This window comes from Mixophyes fleayi, chromosome 2 (genome assembly GCF_038048845.1).
Source record: "Mixophyes fleayi isolate aMixFle1 chromosome 2, aMixFle1.hap1, whole genome shotgun sequence".
NCBI lineage: Eukaryota > Metazoa > Chordata > Amphibia > Anura > Limnodynastidae > Mixophyes > Mixophyes fleayi.
Window position 1 is genome coordinate 124784497 of NC_134403.1, and position 17438 is coordinate 124801934.

The window sequence follows — 17438 nt, forward strand, 5'->3', positions numbered from 1 at the left end:
TCTGTGAGGCTATCATACAAGTTCTGCATTGACAATATATGAAGGTCGGTGAAAGAATTTTTTTTTTAATTAAAATAGAGTGAACATATTAACATATTAAAAACATCACAAACAAAATATATATTTTACAAGTAGTAAGCACTTCCACTATATGCCAGCATACAGTGGAAGTGTTGGTTGGTGCCCTACAGACTGGAAGGGACAGGGGCATATTTTCCAATGTGTAGCCGGAAAGATGGCAAAGCAAAATTAATATTTACATGAATTGAGGGGCAAACATGCGTCTCTTAGGGCCTAAAGGCAGGTGGGGTATAGGACCATCTCTGCACACCAGAGATAGGTTGAAGGTGGAAAGGCAAAACGAATATTTACATGAATTGAGGGCAAATATGCGCTTCCACTGTCTGCCAGCATACAGTGAAAGCACTCCTTTGGACCTAAAGGCAGGAGGGTTATGAGACCCATCTCTGGTGTTCAGATCAGAGATGGGCTGAAGATGGGAAAGCAAAACTGTGGCAATTATGTACTATTGTTATTTTCCCTTAATATTCAGGTATGACAATGTATATTGTATGTAGCCTTGTAATGTAATCTCAATGTGTGGTTTGCTAAATGACATGAGTTTGAACCTGTCAATAATCTTTTGAAACTAACCAGGCGTGGGGAGATAAGCATCTCGGATGGGTTTGAAGCCCCAAAGTTGTAAACCGTCTAACTACTTAACCGAGCAGAGGTGAGAACTCAGGCCCTGTGAACATTCCAAATCTCAGGACATCCATAACTCACTTCGGAATGCTCATTTTGGGAATCAATCTGACCTCATTGAAAATGTAATTGCTAAGGTGGGGGGTGAAGAGCCTGTAAGAAAGGTTTAAAATCTTCTGCTTCAGACATTACATTGTGCATTTTCATGAGGGGGTCAGAAATGGCGGTAAAATGTCCTATCTATCTCAATTGTGTTCCCTCACACACACCGGGGGGTAAATGTATCAAACTGAGAGTTTTCCAGCAGGTTTGAAAAGTGGAGATGTTGCCTATAGCAACCAATCAAATTCAAGCTATCATTTTGTAGAATGCACTAAATAAATGATAGCTAGAATCTGATTGGTTTTTCAAACCCCCCGGAAAACTCTCAGCTTGGTACATTTACCCCCAGGTCTTAACTAGCAAGTAGTGACTCTGGTTTTATCTCCTATTTTATTTCCTGAAAAGTATTGCGTCTTATTATTAACTTTTTGTGGCTAATCCTTGGAAACATTTTTCAGATTAAAATACATTTAATTTAGTGTATTCTCCGTGATTCTTTCTGAACTTACGAAGCCCAGGGAAGCTCATGCTACAGGTGTATGTGATTTAAGTGTGAAACATTAATATGTGGTTTTGGTGAACGTAAGGACACCATAGTAAATCCTTTGTGGTGGCAGAAAAGGTGTATTCATTGCTAAGTGACTAAGGTGACGCCAGTCACGGCCAGCTGTTCAGATTGCTGTATCTGAGACAGGCTGGGCGTTCGTGACAAAACGCCCATTTTCAGAAAAAGAAATAGGCAATAAAACCAGAGTCACTACTTACTAGCTAAGACCTGGCGTATGTGAGGAAACACAATTGAGAAATATGGGACATTTCAGTCTTGATAGACCCCGTCATGAAAATGCACTATGTAATGTCTAAAGCAGAAGATTTTAAACCCTTCTTACAGGCTCTTCACCACCCACCTTAGGAATTACATTTTAAATTAGGTCAGATTGATTCCCAAAATGACACCAAGCATTCCGAAGTGAGTTACCACACTTGTACTTCCCATAGGTGTTGAAGTCTGTAGGCAGGAGAGATACGTGCTTGGCTTATCATGTTGTGATGTTGCCTGTGAAGTGGTAGTGGATGGAATGTATGCAATTGGGCCAGCCGGAAATGCCCATGCTCCTGTGTCGGGGAAATTGTGTCAACATAGTGTTTTGTGAAAGATCCCCCCTTTGTGTCCTATAAATGATATCATTCACCAAACATTCCATCTCCATTCGCATTTCGACAGGCAACCTTTTTATTTTTTTGCGAATATTGCTCTAAGCAAGTCGCATTCACCCGATTCCTTTGACATTAACTGGGTCGCAGACTCAATAATTTTCCAAGTAAGCATGTCGCTTTGTTCATGGTCATGTGCCATTTTTTTCCCCCTCCTACCAGTTTGATCCCCTTGTGGCTGGGTGGCTTTTATAGTGTCCTGTGTGGGTAGGTCTGTGCTTTCCTAGGTGACATGCGACGGTTTCCCACATGCTCTGCCACATCACAGAATCCATAAGAGCTGGCTGTGTAGTAAAAAAAGAATGTAAACTAGTTATTATGATAATACATACATGTATTGTTTTAACATTACAATAATCTTTCTCTTACAGTTTCCTGCGACGGTTGAGGAATGACAACTTATTGTTATAGATTTTGAAACACTTCAGAATTTCCCAAATTGTTTTCCCAGATTTGTCTAATGCCATTTTAAATGTTTTCCTAAAAACAAATAACACGTTTTGTTATATTTACAAATACACCCAAAAAAATACAATTACACAAAATCTCATACTTACCTTGCTATAATAGCGATTAAATTAGGTAAATTGTTGTATCCGTTCGTATACTAGGAAAACATCAGTCAAAATTCTTCCGACACAGCTGCAAACACGAGAGCTAGAAACGAATGAACGTTCATCCTCAATGCTCCACTTTACAGCTAGAGCTGTCTTGATTGGTCCACACCAACTGTAAACGTCCACTTAAATTTTAGAGAAGCCAGTCTGCCACAGGCATTACGTGAGAAGATGGTGGATGAACATGTGAAAGAGAAGTCATGGAGGGGTGGAGTGGGATGAAGAAGAAGCAATGCCATTGGAGGATGGTAAAAGAGCCAACGAAGCCAATGGGTCCAAGGGAGATGGAGATGATCGCGAGACTGCTGGACCAGTACAGCTACAACTGTCAAAAGAAGAAATACCAAAAAGTAAATCACTGAAAAGGAACTAGCTATGCAGAAACTCCTAAACCTGCTACGTGAAAAACTTCCAGATTCAAAAAAGGTGGTCCGACAAAGAACAAGGAGCAAAGAAAGTTGAAGAGAATCCGAAACGAACATAAAAAAAAGTGAGTATTAAAAGCAGTTATTAAAACATTGCAACACTAGTTAGCAAACGGTGTTAGTAATTAACGGTAACAATAACAATCAAACAATCAGTATTAGTATATCAGTAGATTTTTAAGGCGCCACAGTATATACATAAAACACTGGCATACAAGATAGACAAAATAAACGAACACAAAAACAAAAGGTATGAAGAACCCTGCTCATGAGAGAGCTTACATTCTAAGAGGGCACAGCTGAAACAAGAGGAGGAAATGTGATTCAAAGTGGAGATTGAGACAGTTGTGAGGGTGCATTAGTGTGAATAGTGTTATCGGGGATAAAGTCACCTCTTAAAAAGATGGGTTTTCAAAGAGCGTCTAAAGATTTGAAGGCTGTGGGAAAGTCCGATTGAGTGTGGTAATGAATTCCATAAGTGGGGAGCAGCACGGGAGAAGGTGGCGGGAGTGAGAGGCGGTTACCAGAGACAAGGTACAGGTCAGAGGTAGATCTAAGGCGGCAGGAGGGAGAGTATTTTTATATGAGACTTGAGATGTATGCAGGGCAGTGTTGTTGAGGGCTTTGTAGGTAAGGGTGAGTAATTTGAATTTGATTTTAAAAGGACACAGGTAGCCAATGTACAGATTTGAAAAGTGGTGCAGCAAATGTCGAGCGGTGAGAGGGGAAGATAAGCCCTGCAGCAGCTTTTAGGATGGATTGACAGATTGAAGTGTGGATACATGGGTTTCAGTAATGCCAGATAGCAGGAGATGAGAGAATCAACAAGAGTTTTGGTAGCATGTTGAGTAAGAAAAGGGCGTATAATGGCAATGTTTTTAAGTTATAGACAACAGGGCTGGGAGAGAGTCTGGTTGTGATGCATAAAGCAGAGAGTAAATTAGTGCCCAAAGAGAAGAGGTGTATAATGAAAATAGTAAAGGGCCAAGAACAGAGCCTTGAGGGACCCCAACAAATAGTGGCAATGGAGGGGAGGATGTACCAGAGGTAGAAACACTAAAGGAGCAGTTCCATAGGTAGAAAGAGAACCTGGAAAGAACTGTGTCACAAAGGCCAATGAAATGAAGGGTATGTAAGAGAAGAGGGTGATCAACAGTGTCAAAAGCAGCACAGAGGTCCAAGAGAACATGTATGGAGAAATGACCCCTTAGACTTTGCAGTAAATATATCATTGAACGCTTTTGTGAGAGCAGTTTCAGTGGAATGTTGGGGACGGAAGCCTGATTGCAGAGAGTGAAAAATGGAATGAGAGGAGAGAAAGCAAGACAGACTATTTGTATTACTATTTCTAGACTTCTCCCTTGCTGGTTGGTGTGTGTTGAGCCACCAATCCTTTAAGAAACAAACTATCTTGGAGTGCTGATAACAGAACTTTTTGTATGTGTATGTATATATACATACACAAACAAAAGGTTCCGTATGTGTCAGAGAACCGTCAGGAACTGAGCCAGAGACTCATTTGCAGTCATCTGTCTAAAGAGAGTGTCAGAATTCACAATATAAGACCACGGAGAGAGCGTAGTGAACAAAGTGGTTTTTATTAAACACCGGTTACACAGGTTTCAGGATTCAGTGCAGTAGGGTATGGCAGATATAGCAAAAGAACACAGTAAACAACAGATACAGAATGCGATGGTCTGCAGGACTTTTCCATGAGGTAGTGGAGACTGCTAGTAACAATCTGCAACAGGTTAGTCCTCTGAAACACTGGAGAGCTGAAAGCAGGTGTTGGTAGTACTACGCTGCAGCAGGATGATGCTGAAACACTGGAGAGCTGAAAGCAGGAATTGGTGGTAATACTGTGCAACAGGATAAAGCTGAAACACTGGAAAGCTGCAAGCAGGTACAGAATCACAGACAAGCCGAGTCATGGGTCACAGGAAGAGGTGCAGAAATGGAGGGACGAGCAGAGGTCAATATCAGGAGATCAATCAGGATAGGCCACAGGAACAGCAAGACAGGTAAAGGCAACAGATGATCTGGCAAAGGCTGCTGGGACAAGCAGATTGGAGAAAACCTAATTGTACCTGGTGGAGAAAAAAACATTGAAGCTAATGGGAAGATGGTGATTCCTGGAGCCACTGATGTACACACCCACTTATAGATGCCATACAGAGGGATTAGCAGGATTTTATAGGCCAAGGACAGGTGTTAAGCATCCTGGAGTAACGAGGCAGCCTGGGTCGTGGTGACTGTACCAAAGTGTCCTTAGATGTATATCAGGTAAATCTACTGCCGGCACAGCGTCTGAAGATCTGCGTGGAGAGATGCCTTTCCCAGCGGGCCTCCTGCGACAGAAGTCTACCCAATGGACCAAAGCTCTATTTTAACGCTCTCTGGCATTCCTGGTTCCGCCCTGTCAGTTGACATATGTCACGACCATGGCACTGTCAGACTGAAGGAGGACTGGAACCCTTGAAGAAGTGCCCAAGCCCCCTGCTGGGGCAGTAACATGACCCTATGGTACAACTTATTTCTGTAGAACACTTTCAACGATCGGGTACATAAAGTCGGATACCGAATGCCACCTGTGGCGAAAGACCACTGCTCTCCAGCCCTATAGGCCGGTATCAGTGTCACCATGTTACATGTGTACAGGGTCAAGGCTTTGTCTGTTGTGAGATGGTCCCGTCTCAGGCACCCATTGAGATATGAGTGTGGAAATCGAATGCTCTCACCTACCATTACAGAACTCACTCGGAATTAACCCACTCGAAGAAGTGGAGCACGAGTCATGGGAGTACTGCCATAGCAGGTCAGTGCCTGTGGTGGCCAGAGTAATTTGTTCTTCTTCCTGTTCTAAAAGTCCCATTCCTAGACTGCTCCCAGATAATAGGCGTATCAGATATCAACTGAAAAGAACGGAGACTACATTAGCTCTTAACGCAAAGGTCGAGAAGATATACAGAATGAGAGCTCGTAGAGCAAGTATGGGGCTGAACAGCCTAGCTGGCTAGGGAACCCGAAGGAAGATGTAATAAAACTCTGGTCTGCCCATGTCTCCAACGCCCTAATGACCCTGCAATGAGTCATGGCCGAGATGTTGTTTAGGTGTGGCCCTAGTCATGTCTGTCGTAGGCAGCGGATACCAGCGGTACAATACTTCAACGTGGCAGAGGATAAGGGTCATAGTTTTGTGAGCCTTCTTTTTGCCATTTTACAATCAGGTTTGTGTCTAATTAAATAAGGTTCCAGGCTTGGTGACCTGCCACAAACAGATCCACAATGCCTTTGTGCCTGGAGGTTTCTTCCTAATCCCCTGTGGGGAGAGGCAGAGTCCTTCATACCTAGCCAGGACAGGTTTGGAGGGCTGGCCTGAGTGGATGCCTGACACTTACATTCATGGCGCCCGTGTAAATGAGACCAAGACCCAGGTCAAATGGCTTAACGCCTCCACTAACCACCCAGCGATCGGGTTGTCCTGGAATGAACCCCCGATGCTATGTGCCCAATCAGGTCCAGTCCAGTATCTACTTTTAGGGCCGGTACTTGCCCACCTTGGAAGGGAGCACAGCAACGAAAAAAAGGCCACAGCACTAGCTTATATCTTCGCCGGCTTGGCAAGTAGCTGAACACGTGTCACTACTGACTGTATCCGCTCAATTGCTCACACTGGTGTAAATATATATATATATATATATATATATATATATATATAATATATGCCCCAGTCTGTACGACCAGTCCCAGGTCTTCTGTCCAGAGAGACTATTATTTACTGCATAACCAGTAAATCCTTATTGCCTGGGTGTTTCTATTTCAGCCATTGTTCTCGTGACCAGGTAAGTGCTGCCCCAAACCAGTTCCTCGTTTTTAATACCTTAGGAAGGCACCACAGTTGTAACAGGTGCAGGATGCGTTAATGTAGGAGATACCTGGTTTTCCTCGGCTCTCAAACAGTATCTCAATTTGAATGTATATAACATGTGGCACCTGTTTCAGAGTATACTCCTTTGTCGAAGATAACTCTAGACAGGATACTGTACACAGCAAAATGTATATAAACTGTGAAATACAATTTGTCACTTAATATACATATCTCTATGCTAAAAAAAAATACATGGCAGTACTTAGCCCTCCAGGAGGCCAAGGACCATCAGCGACATAGAGGAGAGGAGCCTGCAGCCATGTAACTGCCTTGCTGTCTACAGTTCCAGCTTCAGGACTATACCATTGCATTATAGCAAATGGGGAGGGAGCCATTTCTGGGCTAATCCACCGTGCTTTCTCCCTTATCTGCAGCTGTATCTGTCAAAAACGTCTGTAAAGTAAGCCTGTGTCAGCCTCATGCTCCTATGTCTCCATTGTGGCCCGAATCGTGATCTCTAGTCCCTCCCACCCCTCTCCGCATCTGGCGGTAAGTTGCATGATCCAAATTAGAAATGGCCGGCTTCATTTGCAGTATCCGGCACACTCTGCCTAATGGTAGCGCCAGGGATCGAACATGGTACTTATAATTTTTACAGATATATACAATAACTATATAAAATAATAGTAATGACTGAAAAAAATAGGTACTTAGCCCTCCACTAGTGCTTCAGATATAGGAGCCTGTCAGGAAGTTTGTATCTGCAACCTCTCCGTCTCCTGTGTGTCTTTCTGCTTCAGTAAGAGTCCATATAGCCTGCAAGGACAGGGGAGCTGAGTACCCCACTCCCTTCATGCAGCCTCTGTAATGGTACCTGCTGGCTGTCTCGCTGCTTCTATATGTCTAAGCGCGCCACTGCCATTACACATGCCACCACATATGTCTTTATCCTAACAAAAATTGCAGGAAAAGTGTGTACTCTAGTTCCCCCTATTCACTGATGAGTGGTAGACTTTGTACAATGCATCAAAATGGCAGGCACATCTACCAAGTGCTGGCGCTCTCTGCCCATAATGGTATCGTCGGTACTCTGAACGGCAGTGACCTAATAGTTTTGCTATGCACAGAAGGGGGCTCCGGTGTTACAGCGGCCCCTAAAACCGCTGGCAGCACCTGTCATGAGGAGCTGGCAGTGACCCATCTGGCTCTCACTGAACTGTTTCTCTCAGCTGCAGCAGTTTTCTGCATAGAAGCCCCCTGTCCGTTCTGCCTAATAACCTAATGAAAAGAGAAAAAAGAGTTAAGGAAAAAAACTTATAGGTGCAGTAATGAAAACCAAGCACAACTCCTTGGGCACTCAACAAACACTGAGGCTACACCTAAAATATTTATAAACTGTATCCCCTTTCGGCGTTGCACTCTGGGCAGTCGCCCCTATTGCACAGCCCTAGTTATGGACCTGGTAGGTAGTAAGTCTAACTTGGTACATTATAAAGTACCATGACAAATCCTGGGTTCTTGTTTGTGACACCATTGTGTTTAGCTTTACAGAACACCTACTGGACAGTATGTAGTGCAGTATATATTCAATAATACGTCTGTTTTTATACACAGATGCAAAAATATATATTGTTTCCGCGAGGGTCGAACTTGTGCGTGTTCTGGGAATTCCTAGTTTAATGGGAGTGGATATAATGAAAAGGGCACTTTTAACACTATCTCATTCATATGTCTGAGAAAATAACACTTACAGAAACAAATATGAATACCTGAGAGCACCGCTGGGAATTAAAAACGGATGGTTTGCAAAGTACAGGACAATCCCATCTAATGAAGTCTACATAAGAGATGGAGAACGCACACGCCCAACCCCTCAGAGTATTATTATTATTATTATTAATTTTTATTTATAAGGCGCCACAAGGTGTCCGTAGCGCCACACAGGGACAAACAAATTACAATACAATACAATGGGAGACAGCACAGTACAGTAAACAGTAAGCATAGTAACTCAATAGGCTCAATGCACAGCTAGAGAGGGCGGGGGAGGGGGAGGGTGGATCCGCAAACAGAGTATAAAGAAGATGTTCACTATATAAATACATAAAACCCCCGGCAACTGCCACTATATCTCCCGCGCTTTGCGGACAGCAGGGATTTCTATGACTCCGCAGTCACCACTCCCCCTTCCCTTCATCCTCTACTGAGCGAGACGTCACCGTCTGAGAGCGCTTCACAAACACACCCCGGTGTCTACCAGCTGCTGACCGATCAACCAATCTGCTTTCTTACCCGAGCACCCTCCTCGCCCGCGTCACGGGCCTCTTACCGGCTTCTCCTCCCATAGAACCCTCCTCCCTAACGGTCGCGTCCAATGTGCTGCCAGGGAATCTCCAACGCGCGGGACGTGTGAGGTCAGAGCGCGCGCGTCACCTCTCAGCCCTCCCTGGCCCCGCCCCCTTAGGCTGTCCCTCCGGCCCGCGCTCGGTCTCGCGCCCTCTCTCTCTCTCCCTCTCTCCCCGTGCGTGTGGAGCTGCGGATATGGCGGCCGAGCAGCAGCAATTCTATCTGCTCCTGAGCAACCTGCTGAGCCCGGACAACGGCACCAGGAAGCAGGCCGAGGTGAGCAGGGGGCCGGGGTTGGTTGTGTACTGTGAAGCGTCCCCTGTGACCGGCTGAATCTCACGTTGCACCAACGCGGCCCACGTGTGAGCAGAGAGCGGCGCTGCCCGGCTGATGAGCAGGGCACAGGCTCCCCTCAGTCCATAGTGATCCTATACACACCTGTCACTGGGTCTCTTACCCCTCATCTCCATAACACAGTACCCCTCAGTCCATAGTGATCCTATACACACCTGTCACTGGGTCTCTTACCCCTCATCTCCATAACACAGTACCCCTCAGTCCATAGTGATCCTATACACACCTGTCACTGGGTCTTACCCCTCAGTCCATAGTGATCCTATACACACCAGTCATGGGTCTCTTACCCCTCATCTCCATACCACAGTACCCCTCAGTTCATAGTGATCCTATACACACCTGTCACCGGGTCTTACCCCTCATCTCCATAACACAGTACCCCTCAGTCCATAGTGATCCTATACACACCTGTCACTGGGTCTTACCCCTCAGTCCATAGTGATCCTATACACACCAGTCACTGGGTCTCTTACCCCTCATCTCCATACCACAGTACCCCTCAGTTCATAGTGATCCTATACACACCTGTCACTGGGTCTTACCCCTCAGTCCATAGTGATCCTATACACACCAGTCACTGGGTCTCTTACCCCTCATCTCCATACCACAGTACCCCTCAGTTCATAGTGATCCTATACACACCTGTCACCGGGTCTTACCCCTCATCTCCATAACACAGTACCCCTCAGTCCATAGTGATCCTATACACACCAGTCACTGGGTCTCTTACCCCTCATCTCCATTCCACAGTACCCCTCAGTTCATAGTGATCCTATACACACCTGTCACCGGGTCTTACCCCTCATCTCCATAACACAGTACCCCTCAGTCCATAGTGATCCTATACACACCTGTCACTGGGTCTCTTACCCCTCATCTCCATACCTCAGTACCCCTCAGGCCAATGCTGATCCTGGTGTCTACTTATCTGTTGTGGAGAGCTTACCACCCCTGTCCACCTTTGGCAAACTCAGTGTGCTGTATAAAGTATGTCACCAGTAAACCAGGAATTAATGTGCTGATGCGACTACTGCTCTCGCTTGTCACTTTATTTCATTATTTGTCTACAAGGTCCATAAATACAACATAGCCAGTGAAAATGTCTGGGTCTCATCACACATTTCTAAAGTTTTGTGGTAATCCATGTGCCATGGATGTGTTGTACGATCTTCACACTTTCATTATTCTCAAAAAAACCAAAAACTTTTCACAACCAGCTAATGTCTTTGTTATTCCTAAAGTGACTTAATCCTTCCCCAGCAGGGAGCATTGTGAGGCTTGCAGGGGAATCACTGTTGAATGGAACTAAACTCCAATGTCTGTCTAAGGACATTCTCATTGGCTGCTTGTTTTATCACTGACATCATTGCACAGTTCAGCACTTTCTTTCTTGTTACAATTGAGAACAGAAATGCCAGGGTTTCAATCCCTTTTACTCTATTCACTGACTTCCATTGTTCTGTGTGGCTGGCTGTATAGGATATATGGGCACATAGATTTATACTTTAAGCAAATAGCTGACTTTTTTAAGTGCTTTAAGGTCCACCTGTGAGATGAAACTGGTACCAAAGTGATGCTGCCCAGTTCACTAAAGTTTTGTTGCGCAGGCTATCTGCTTAGTAGTTAAAGCTAATCTGTATGACAGTCTAAATAATATGTATGTCTGCGTGTGTATATATGTGTGTGTGTGTGTATGTATGTGTGTGTATATATATATATATATATATTTATTTTCTATCCTATCCCTGGTTACCTTTTTTAAATGTAGTTAAACCTTTTCAGTCCCCTCAATACTTCTTTAGATTTTAAGCTTTTCTAACATTCCATTTTTCTTTGTATTTATTGCCATTCCTGTTTGTTACCTTAATGCCAAAACATTATTGTATTAGAAATTCTGTCAAATTAAATGATCTCGAAGCAGATTATATATACATCTCAATAAGTGTGCTTAGGCACATTTTTTTTGTCTGTGTTTAATCTATTTTCGCCTATATCTGTAAACATGAAAGTAAAATGGCATTGTAGCTTAAAGAAAAGTGTAATCGTTTTTTCCCCCCACCAAACTTTGTAAGCTATTTTGTAATGGACAACGCTTTTTGTGCACAGGAGCGTTGTCATGTTGTAACAGGAAGGAGCCTTTCCTAGGCAGTTGCCACAAGATTGGGAGCACACAATTCTCTAGAATGTAATTGTATTCTGTGGCATTAAGAATTACCTTCACTGGAAGTAAGGGCACAGACAAAATCATGAAAAACAGCCTCAGACCGTACCATTATTCATCCTCCACCAAAAGTACAGTTGACAGTGTTTGGGTAGGAAGCATTCTGGCATCTACCAAACCCAGATTTCTCTGCCAGACTATCAGATGGTGTAATGTAATTCTTCACTGCAGAGACTGCGTCTCCACTGCTCCAGAGGCCAATGGCGATGTGCTTTACACCATTTTATTTTAAATTTGGCATTGTGCATGGTGATCTGAGGCTTGAGTGTGGCTGCTCGAACATGGAAACTCAAATCATGAAGTTCTCAATGAACAGTTATTGACTTTTCTACCAGAGGCAATTTGGAACTTAGTTGTGAGTGTTGCAATTGAGCACAGATTATTTTTATATGCTACTTTGAGGTCCCGTTCTATGACTGAGTTGGCCAAACACCAACAGTAAGAGTAGTAGATGAAGAATTCACCTGCATCTAATCATCCCAGGCTGATTGAAGAAAAATAATATAAGTTGATAGATAAATAAAAAAATGAGTTGCCTTTTCATTAAAACTCCATCATAGGAGATAATCCTGGATTAAGTCTTAGCACAAATGTCATCCCTGCAAAGTGCAGAAAAGCCACTACTATAAACTGGTCATTATGAATCTGACTTTGCAAATTTATTTATTTAAAAGGAAGTGAGTAAAACTAACCACAAACTAATGAATCAGAACAGTCATTTCAGTTTTTGTTGACCAATCTGCTTTTGTAGTGCTTCCTGTGTATGGCAAATTGATCAACAAATCATACCCTACAAATGAAAACCTCTGCAAACTTCCTACACTCATGCTGGAATTAATATCTTTATGGATTCAGAGCTGCATCAGACTTTCAAAAGCATACATATTTGGTATCCCATCTGGAGGGATATTTCTGTTTTTAGTCAGCATTTCCTTATACCGTATGTTAGTTACATTTCTGCATACAAATATGTCATGACAGTATGGTCAACTTAAGTATTAGTGGTGCTGGTTTCTAAGAACTGTGTTTTTGGATGTCTACACACTTCCTTGAATTATTTTGCTGTCTTAATCACTTATTTTGTCTTGACAAATGAAAAAACATATCCTTGCATTACCTACCCTACAGGTGTTAAAAACCACTAGTAAATGCAAGGTTTTTAACTTTCATAAAAGCATGTAAATGGGGATGGAATTGATTGGTTCCAATGATCCCATACCTACTCACGTTCAATGCAAGTGAATGAAAGGGGGAATCAGTGGAAGAGAACAGCATCAATGGAGTCTTAAAGCTAACTGGTCATTATGCTGTACTGCATAGTGAGAGGTGCCTCCAGTACACTTCTGTTTTGTATGCAAAGTGCAATAGAAGCACAATCCTTTCGCGAGCACTATGCGCAAAGCATTCAGCATGTAAAGCAAACCTCATAAATCCATTCACAGTTATGACACTCAACGGATAAAGCTTGTTCTTGGTGGACGTCTCCCTAAATGCTGGTTCCTAATATGACGAGGGGATTTTTTATTTTTGGGGGGGGGGAATTTAAGGTTTTCTGTTCCATTCATTTGAATTGTAGTTCAATGGTTCCAAATTGTTAAATGACCAAAGTCCACCTGGTGTAGATTAGATAGAGATATGTATATTATATATAATGTATATGTGTCATGGTGATTTTGATCAATTTAAAAACTGAACAAAATATCCTTTCATCGTCATTTATATAGCGCCACTATTTCTACAGCGCTGTACAGAGAGCACACTCGCATCAATCAGTCCCTGCCCCATTGGAGCTTACAGTCTTAATTCCCTAACATACATACAAACACAGAGAGTGAGATAGCAACCAATTAACCTACCGGTAAGTTTTTGGAGTGAGAGGAAACCGGAGCACCTGGAGGAAAACCTCCCAAACACGGGGAGAACCTACAAACTCCACATAGATAAGGCCATGGTCTGGAATCAAACTTGTGACCCCAGTGCTGTGAGACAGAAGTGCTAACCACTGAGCTGCCCCATATTTTACTAGAAGTCACAAAAATTCTGAAGGTTTACCCATTCTTGTTTACCACAGTAATTGCACTAACCTCTAGGTAACTTTTTTTTGCTAATGTTTCCCTCCCCATAAACAGAGTCTTGGAAACAGGGCTGCATGTAGCTTGTCCTGTAATGCAAAACTAAAAAATCCGTTTACCATTCATTGGCTACAATTTCTTCTTTATTTTATTTTTCTTTACATTGGAACGCATGAAGCTGCTTTGTATCATTAATCTTAGTCTAACATTCAACTTGCCCTTTCATGAGTGCGAATGGTTTAAACAGTAAACCTAGTTGTCGTGTCTGAACAGGTCTGGCTAGAAAATTGTTCAGAAGTTGCTCTATGCATGCTGCTGAGTGCTAGCATATTTCTGTGAAAGTTGATCCTTATAGCCTTTGTCACTGACTTTAAAAACTTTTATAAATGAATTTCTCCCGATGCGACCTCTTTAATGATTTTAACAACTACAGGGAAAAAAAGTCCTGATCAGCATGCCAATTCATGTGTACACACTAAACGCATTTTACAGGATTTACCTTCAGATCTGTGCTCTTCATCTGTCATAAACATCGGTTAAAAAGATCATGACTCTGCACACTCCATAGAGAGATATGGATGCTGCTGGTCTTTAGTGCATACACACTGCAGAATTGGAACAACATTGTTCCATCATTGAACAAGATTTTTAGTCTGGTGTAAAAGAACAAATCTGCTTTGGAACAATCATCGTTGGAGAGTACGCACTGTAATCTGGCCGAGCGGTAGTTTGTGGTGTTGGCACAATAATTGGCTGAAAACCCTGTAGTGTGTACCCAGCCTTATACTATAAATCACTACCATCCATTCTGCTGTAAATGTGCAGCTATCAAAATTGAAAATTCTATCTAGAAACCAAATTCGTGGGTTGTTAAAAATATAAATAGTGTGAGACGACCCATGTAATCTAATATTTTGTGGGCAGAGAAACATTTGATAAGTATAGTGCATTCACCCTAACATCGAATGATGGTTCAATGCAAGAGCAGTAGAACTATTACCAGACTGAATTTTTTTACATCAGATTTCTAAATGATGCCAATAAATACATTTGAAGCTGTAGAGGTGTTTATTTTTCTGGTTAGAAAACGTTTCTAATACTATGGCACCAGATCTTATTTTAATTTTTAAAATGTTAAGGTATGTTATTGCTTTTACAGGAAACCTATGACAGCATCCCTGGTCCATCCAAGATCACGTTCCTTCTGCAAGCAATAAGAAATGCAGCAGCTGCTGAAGAGGTGAGATTATACCCTGATTATCTGTTTAGCTTAGTGCATTTTTAAATCTAAGACATGTAAAGTGGTAAAAAAAACTCCTGTATGAGATGAATGAACTGTACAACAATTACTAGTAAGCAGATAAGGCTTATTATACAGCTCCTCATAATTTGTGTAAATTAGGGGAATGTTGTACAACAGCTGTATGTGGATTTAAAGTGAAAGTTTAGTTGAACCATTTAAGAGTGGCACTGCTCACTTTGTTCTTCCATGCTATATTGATGTCAGAAGATACCACACCAACACCCTCTTCTCTCTTACTATTAATATATTTGTTTTGGTGGACAGCACTTAAGATGTTTCATTTCAATCTTCCAGATTTTGGCAAATAGCATACTTCACACAATAAAGCGCACAGGTCAGAATAATAAAGATTAGGTAGGGTAAACTACATAAAAACTCAATATTGAAAGGTTATAAACAAAATCGGGACATTCACTGTTTTTTTTGGAATCTTTTTGCTGCAATGAACAGTGTTCATTTCCTAATGAGAGGAGCTTATAATAAGTAAGACTGTTCCAGAATGACTTTGGATACCTCTGCTGGTGTTGAGAATACACAACATTTTTAGCTGCTTCAGAGGCCAATCTTAATTTTGATAATGAGCAACAGCAACAACAAAAAAAATTGACACATGAGTTGTAGATGAATTTGGAGACATTTTCTTATTTGTGACTGCTTTCAATTCTGACTTCTTGTGATATTTGTCCACAGATACTACTCTTGAGCTTATTTTGGGTTATTTGTTTCAGACAAGACAGATGGCAGCCGTCTTATTGCGACGGCTCCTGTCATCCTCCTTTGAAGAAGTCTATCCATCCCTCCCTACTGAAGTCCAGAATGCTATTAAAAGTGAACTACTACTTGTCATTCAGCTGGAAGCTCAGTCCAGTATGAGGAAGAAGATCTGTGACATTGTCGCAGAATTGGCTAGGAATTTAATCGGTAAGGCCAGTCATACAATCTTAGTACATTATTTTTAATAGGATTGAAATAAATACTGCAAGTTTTCAACTCTGTCCTGGCTGATACATGCAATGAAACCTAGAAAATGCATTTCCAGTTTTGCATTCCCCTTTGAGGTGAACTAGTCACTGTACTGCACTTGAAAATGTCGTAAGTTGGATAAGTAAATGGTTGTTTTCTGTTGGGTTTAACTGCAATTTTTTTATATACTTCCGGGTAATTCAATTGACTGCGAAGTGCCACCAGAGCCTCGAGGGATGTGCTCCTGTGCATTTTTTTCTGGTTAAAATGGTTGAGGAATTTCCACTCGTTTTTTACTTGCACTTCTAAGGGGAGATTTCAGGCCAGACATTGCTGTGGAATCTCATCGCGTATGGCTTCGGTGACACTTTGCTTATAATTGAATCTCACCCATAGACATACAGGAAACCAATAACCACTCCATCTAAACATATGCCATTCTTGTTTTTACATACTGTATATATTTACTGTAATGCTTACTTTGTATTAGAGTATTCATGTATTCTTTCAGTAAAAAATAAACCTTTTTCCTTGTTCATGGCTAGCATTAAGATGTTAATGTCTTATCAGATGATGATGGCAATAATCAGTGGCCTGAAGCTTTGAAGTTCTTATTTGATTCTGTGAGCTCTCAGGATGTTGGACTGCGCGAGTCTGCTCTGCACATCTTCTGGTACTGTTTATTTATTTATTTTTTAAATGCAAGACCAAGCTACAGAAGGCTTTAGTAATACACCATATACTTATAACATAATATGTAGAAGATAACGAACTGTAACGAATGTCAGATCAATAATACAGATATACCTTGAGTTGCTGGTAAAATCTACAACAATCCAAAAAGAAATAAAGGTACATTGGAGTGATTTACGCAGTGTTATCCACTTGACGGCAGGCGAACACAAGTACAATAACAAACAGGGATGTTGAGGGAAGGTAGGGAGACAAGGGAGTGATTCATGCTACAGGATCTCTCGAAGTCCCTCCAATGGACATAGTGGAGGAAATCAGTGATAGACTATTTTCAGTCATCTTCAGGATGAGGCGGATTATATGGTTCAGTGTCGGTGAATTCTAACCAGCTGCCAAAGGTGGCATAATAGATAATTACATTTATCGACTGAGGATAACATAATGTCCATTCTCCGGAAAAATTCTATCTTGTCAAACCACTTTTTTAATGTTGGGAGTGTAATAGACCGCCCATGAACCAGGATTACCGTTTTTGATGCACGAATTGGACT

General features: G+C 42.0%; 1 protein-coding gene, 1 long non-coding RNA gene and 1 other non-coding gene across 3 annotated transcripts in view; 1 reads left to right on the top strand and 2 right to left on the bottom strand.

Moving 5' to 3' along the window:
- Nucleotides 1–1701: 1701 nt before the first annotated feature.
- Nucleotides 1702–9373, bottom strand: LOC142141437 (uncharacterized). Its single transcript, XR_012688671.1, has 4 exons — nt 9225–9373; nt 2580–2964; nt 2392–2502; nt 1702–2306 (listed from the first exon to the last, which is right to left on the bottom strand). It is a non-coding gene; the product is annotated as an uncharacterized LOC142141437 (long non-coding RNA).
- Nucleotides 5843–6028, bottom strand: LOC142142029 (U2 spliceosomal RNA). The gene has a single exon (XR_012688984.1). It is a non-coding gene; the product is annotated as a U2 spliceosomal RNA (small nuclear RNA).
- A 1-nt stretch (nt 9374) lies between the features above and the next one.
- The window catches only part of IPO5 (importin 5), a 49735-nt gene continuing 41671 nt past the window's right edge, over nt 9375–17438 (top strand). Inside the window, exons 1-4 of the mRNA XM_075199927.1 lie at nt 9375–9554; nt 15088–15168; nt 15960–16152; nt 16765–16867. Of these exons, the coding sequence (XP_075056028.1) occupies nt 9474–9554; nt 15088–15168; nt 15960–16152; nt 16765–16867 (458 nt within the window). The 5' untranslated portion in view covers nt 9375–9473. The remainder of the gene's footprint in view (nt 9555–15087; nt 15169–15959; nt 16153–16764; nt 16868–17438) is intronic.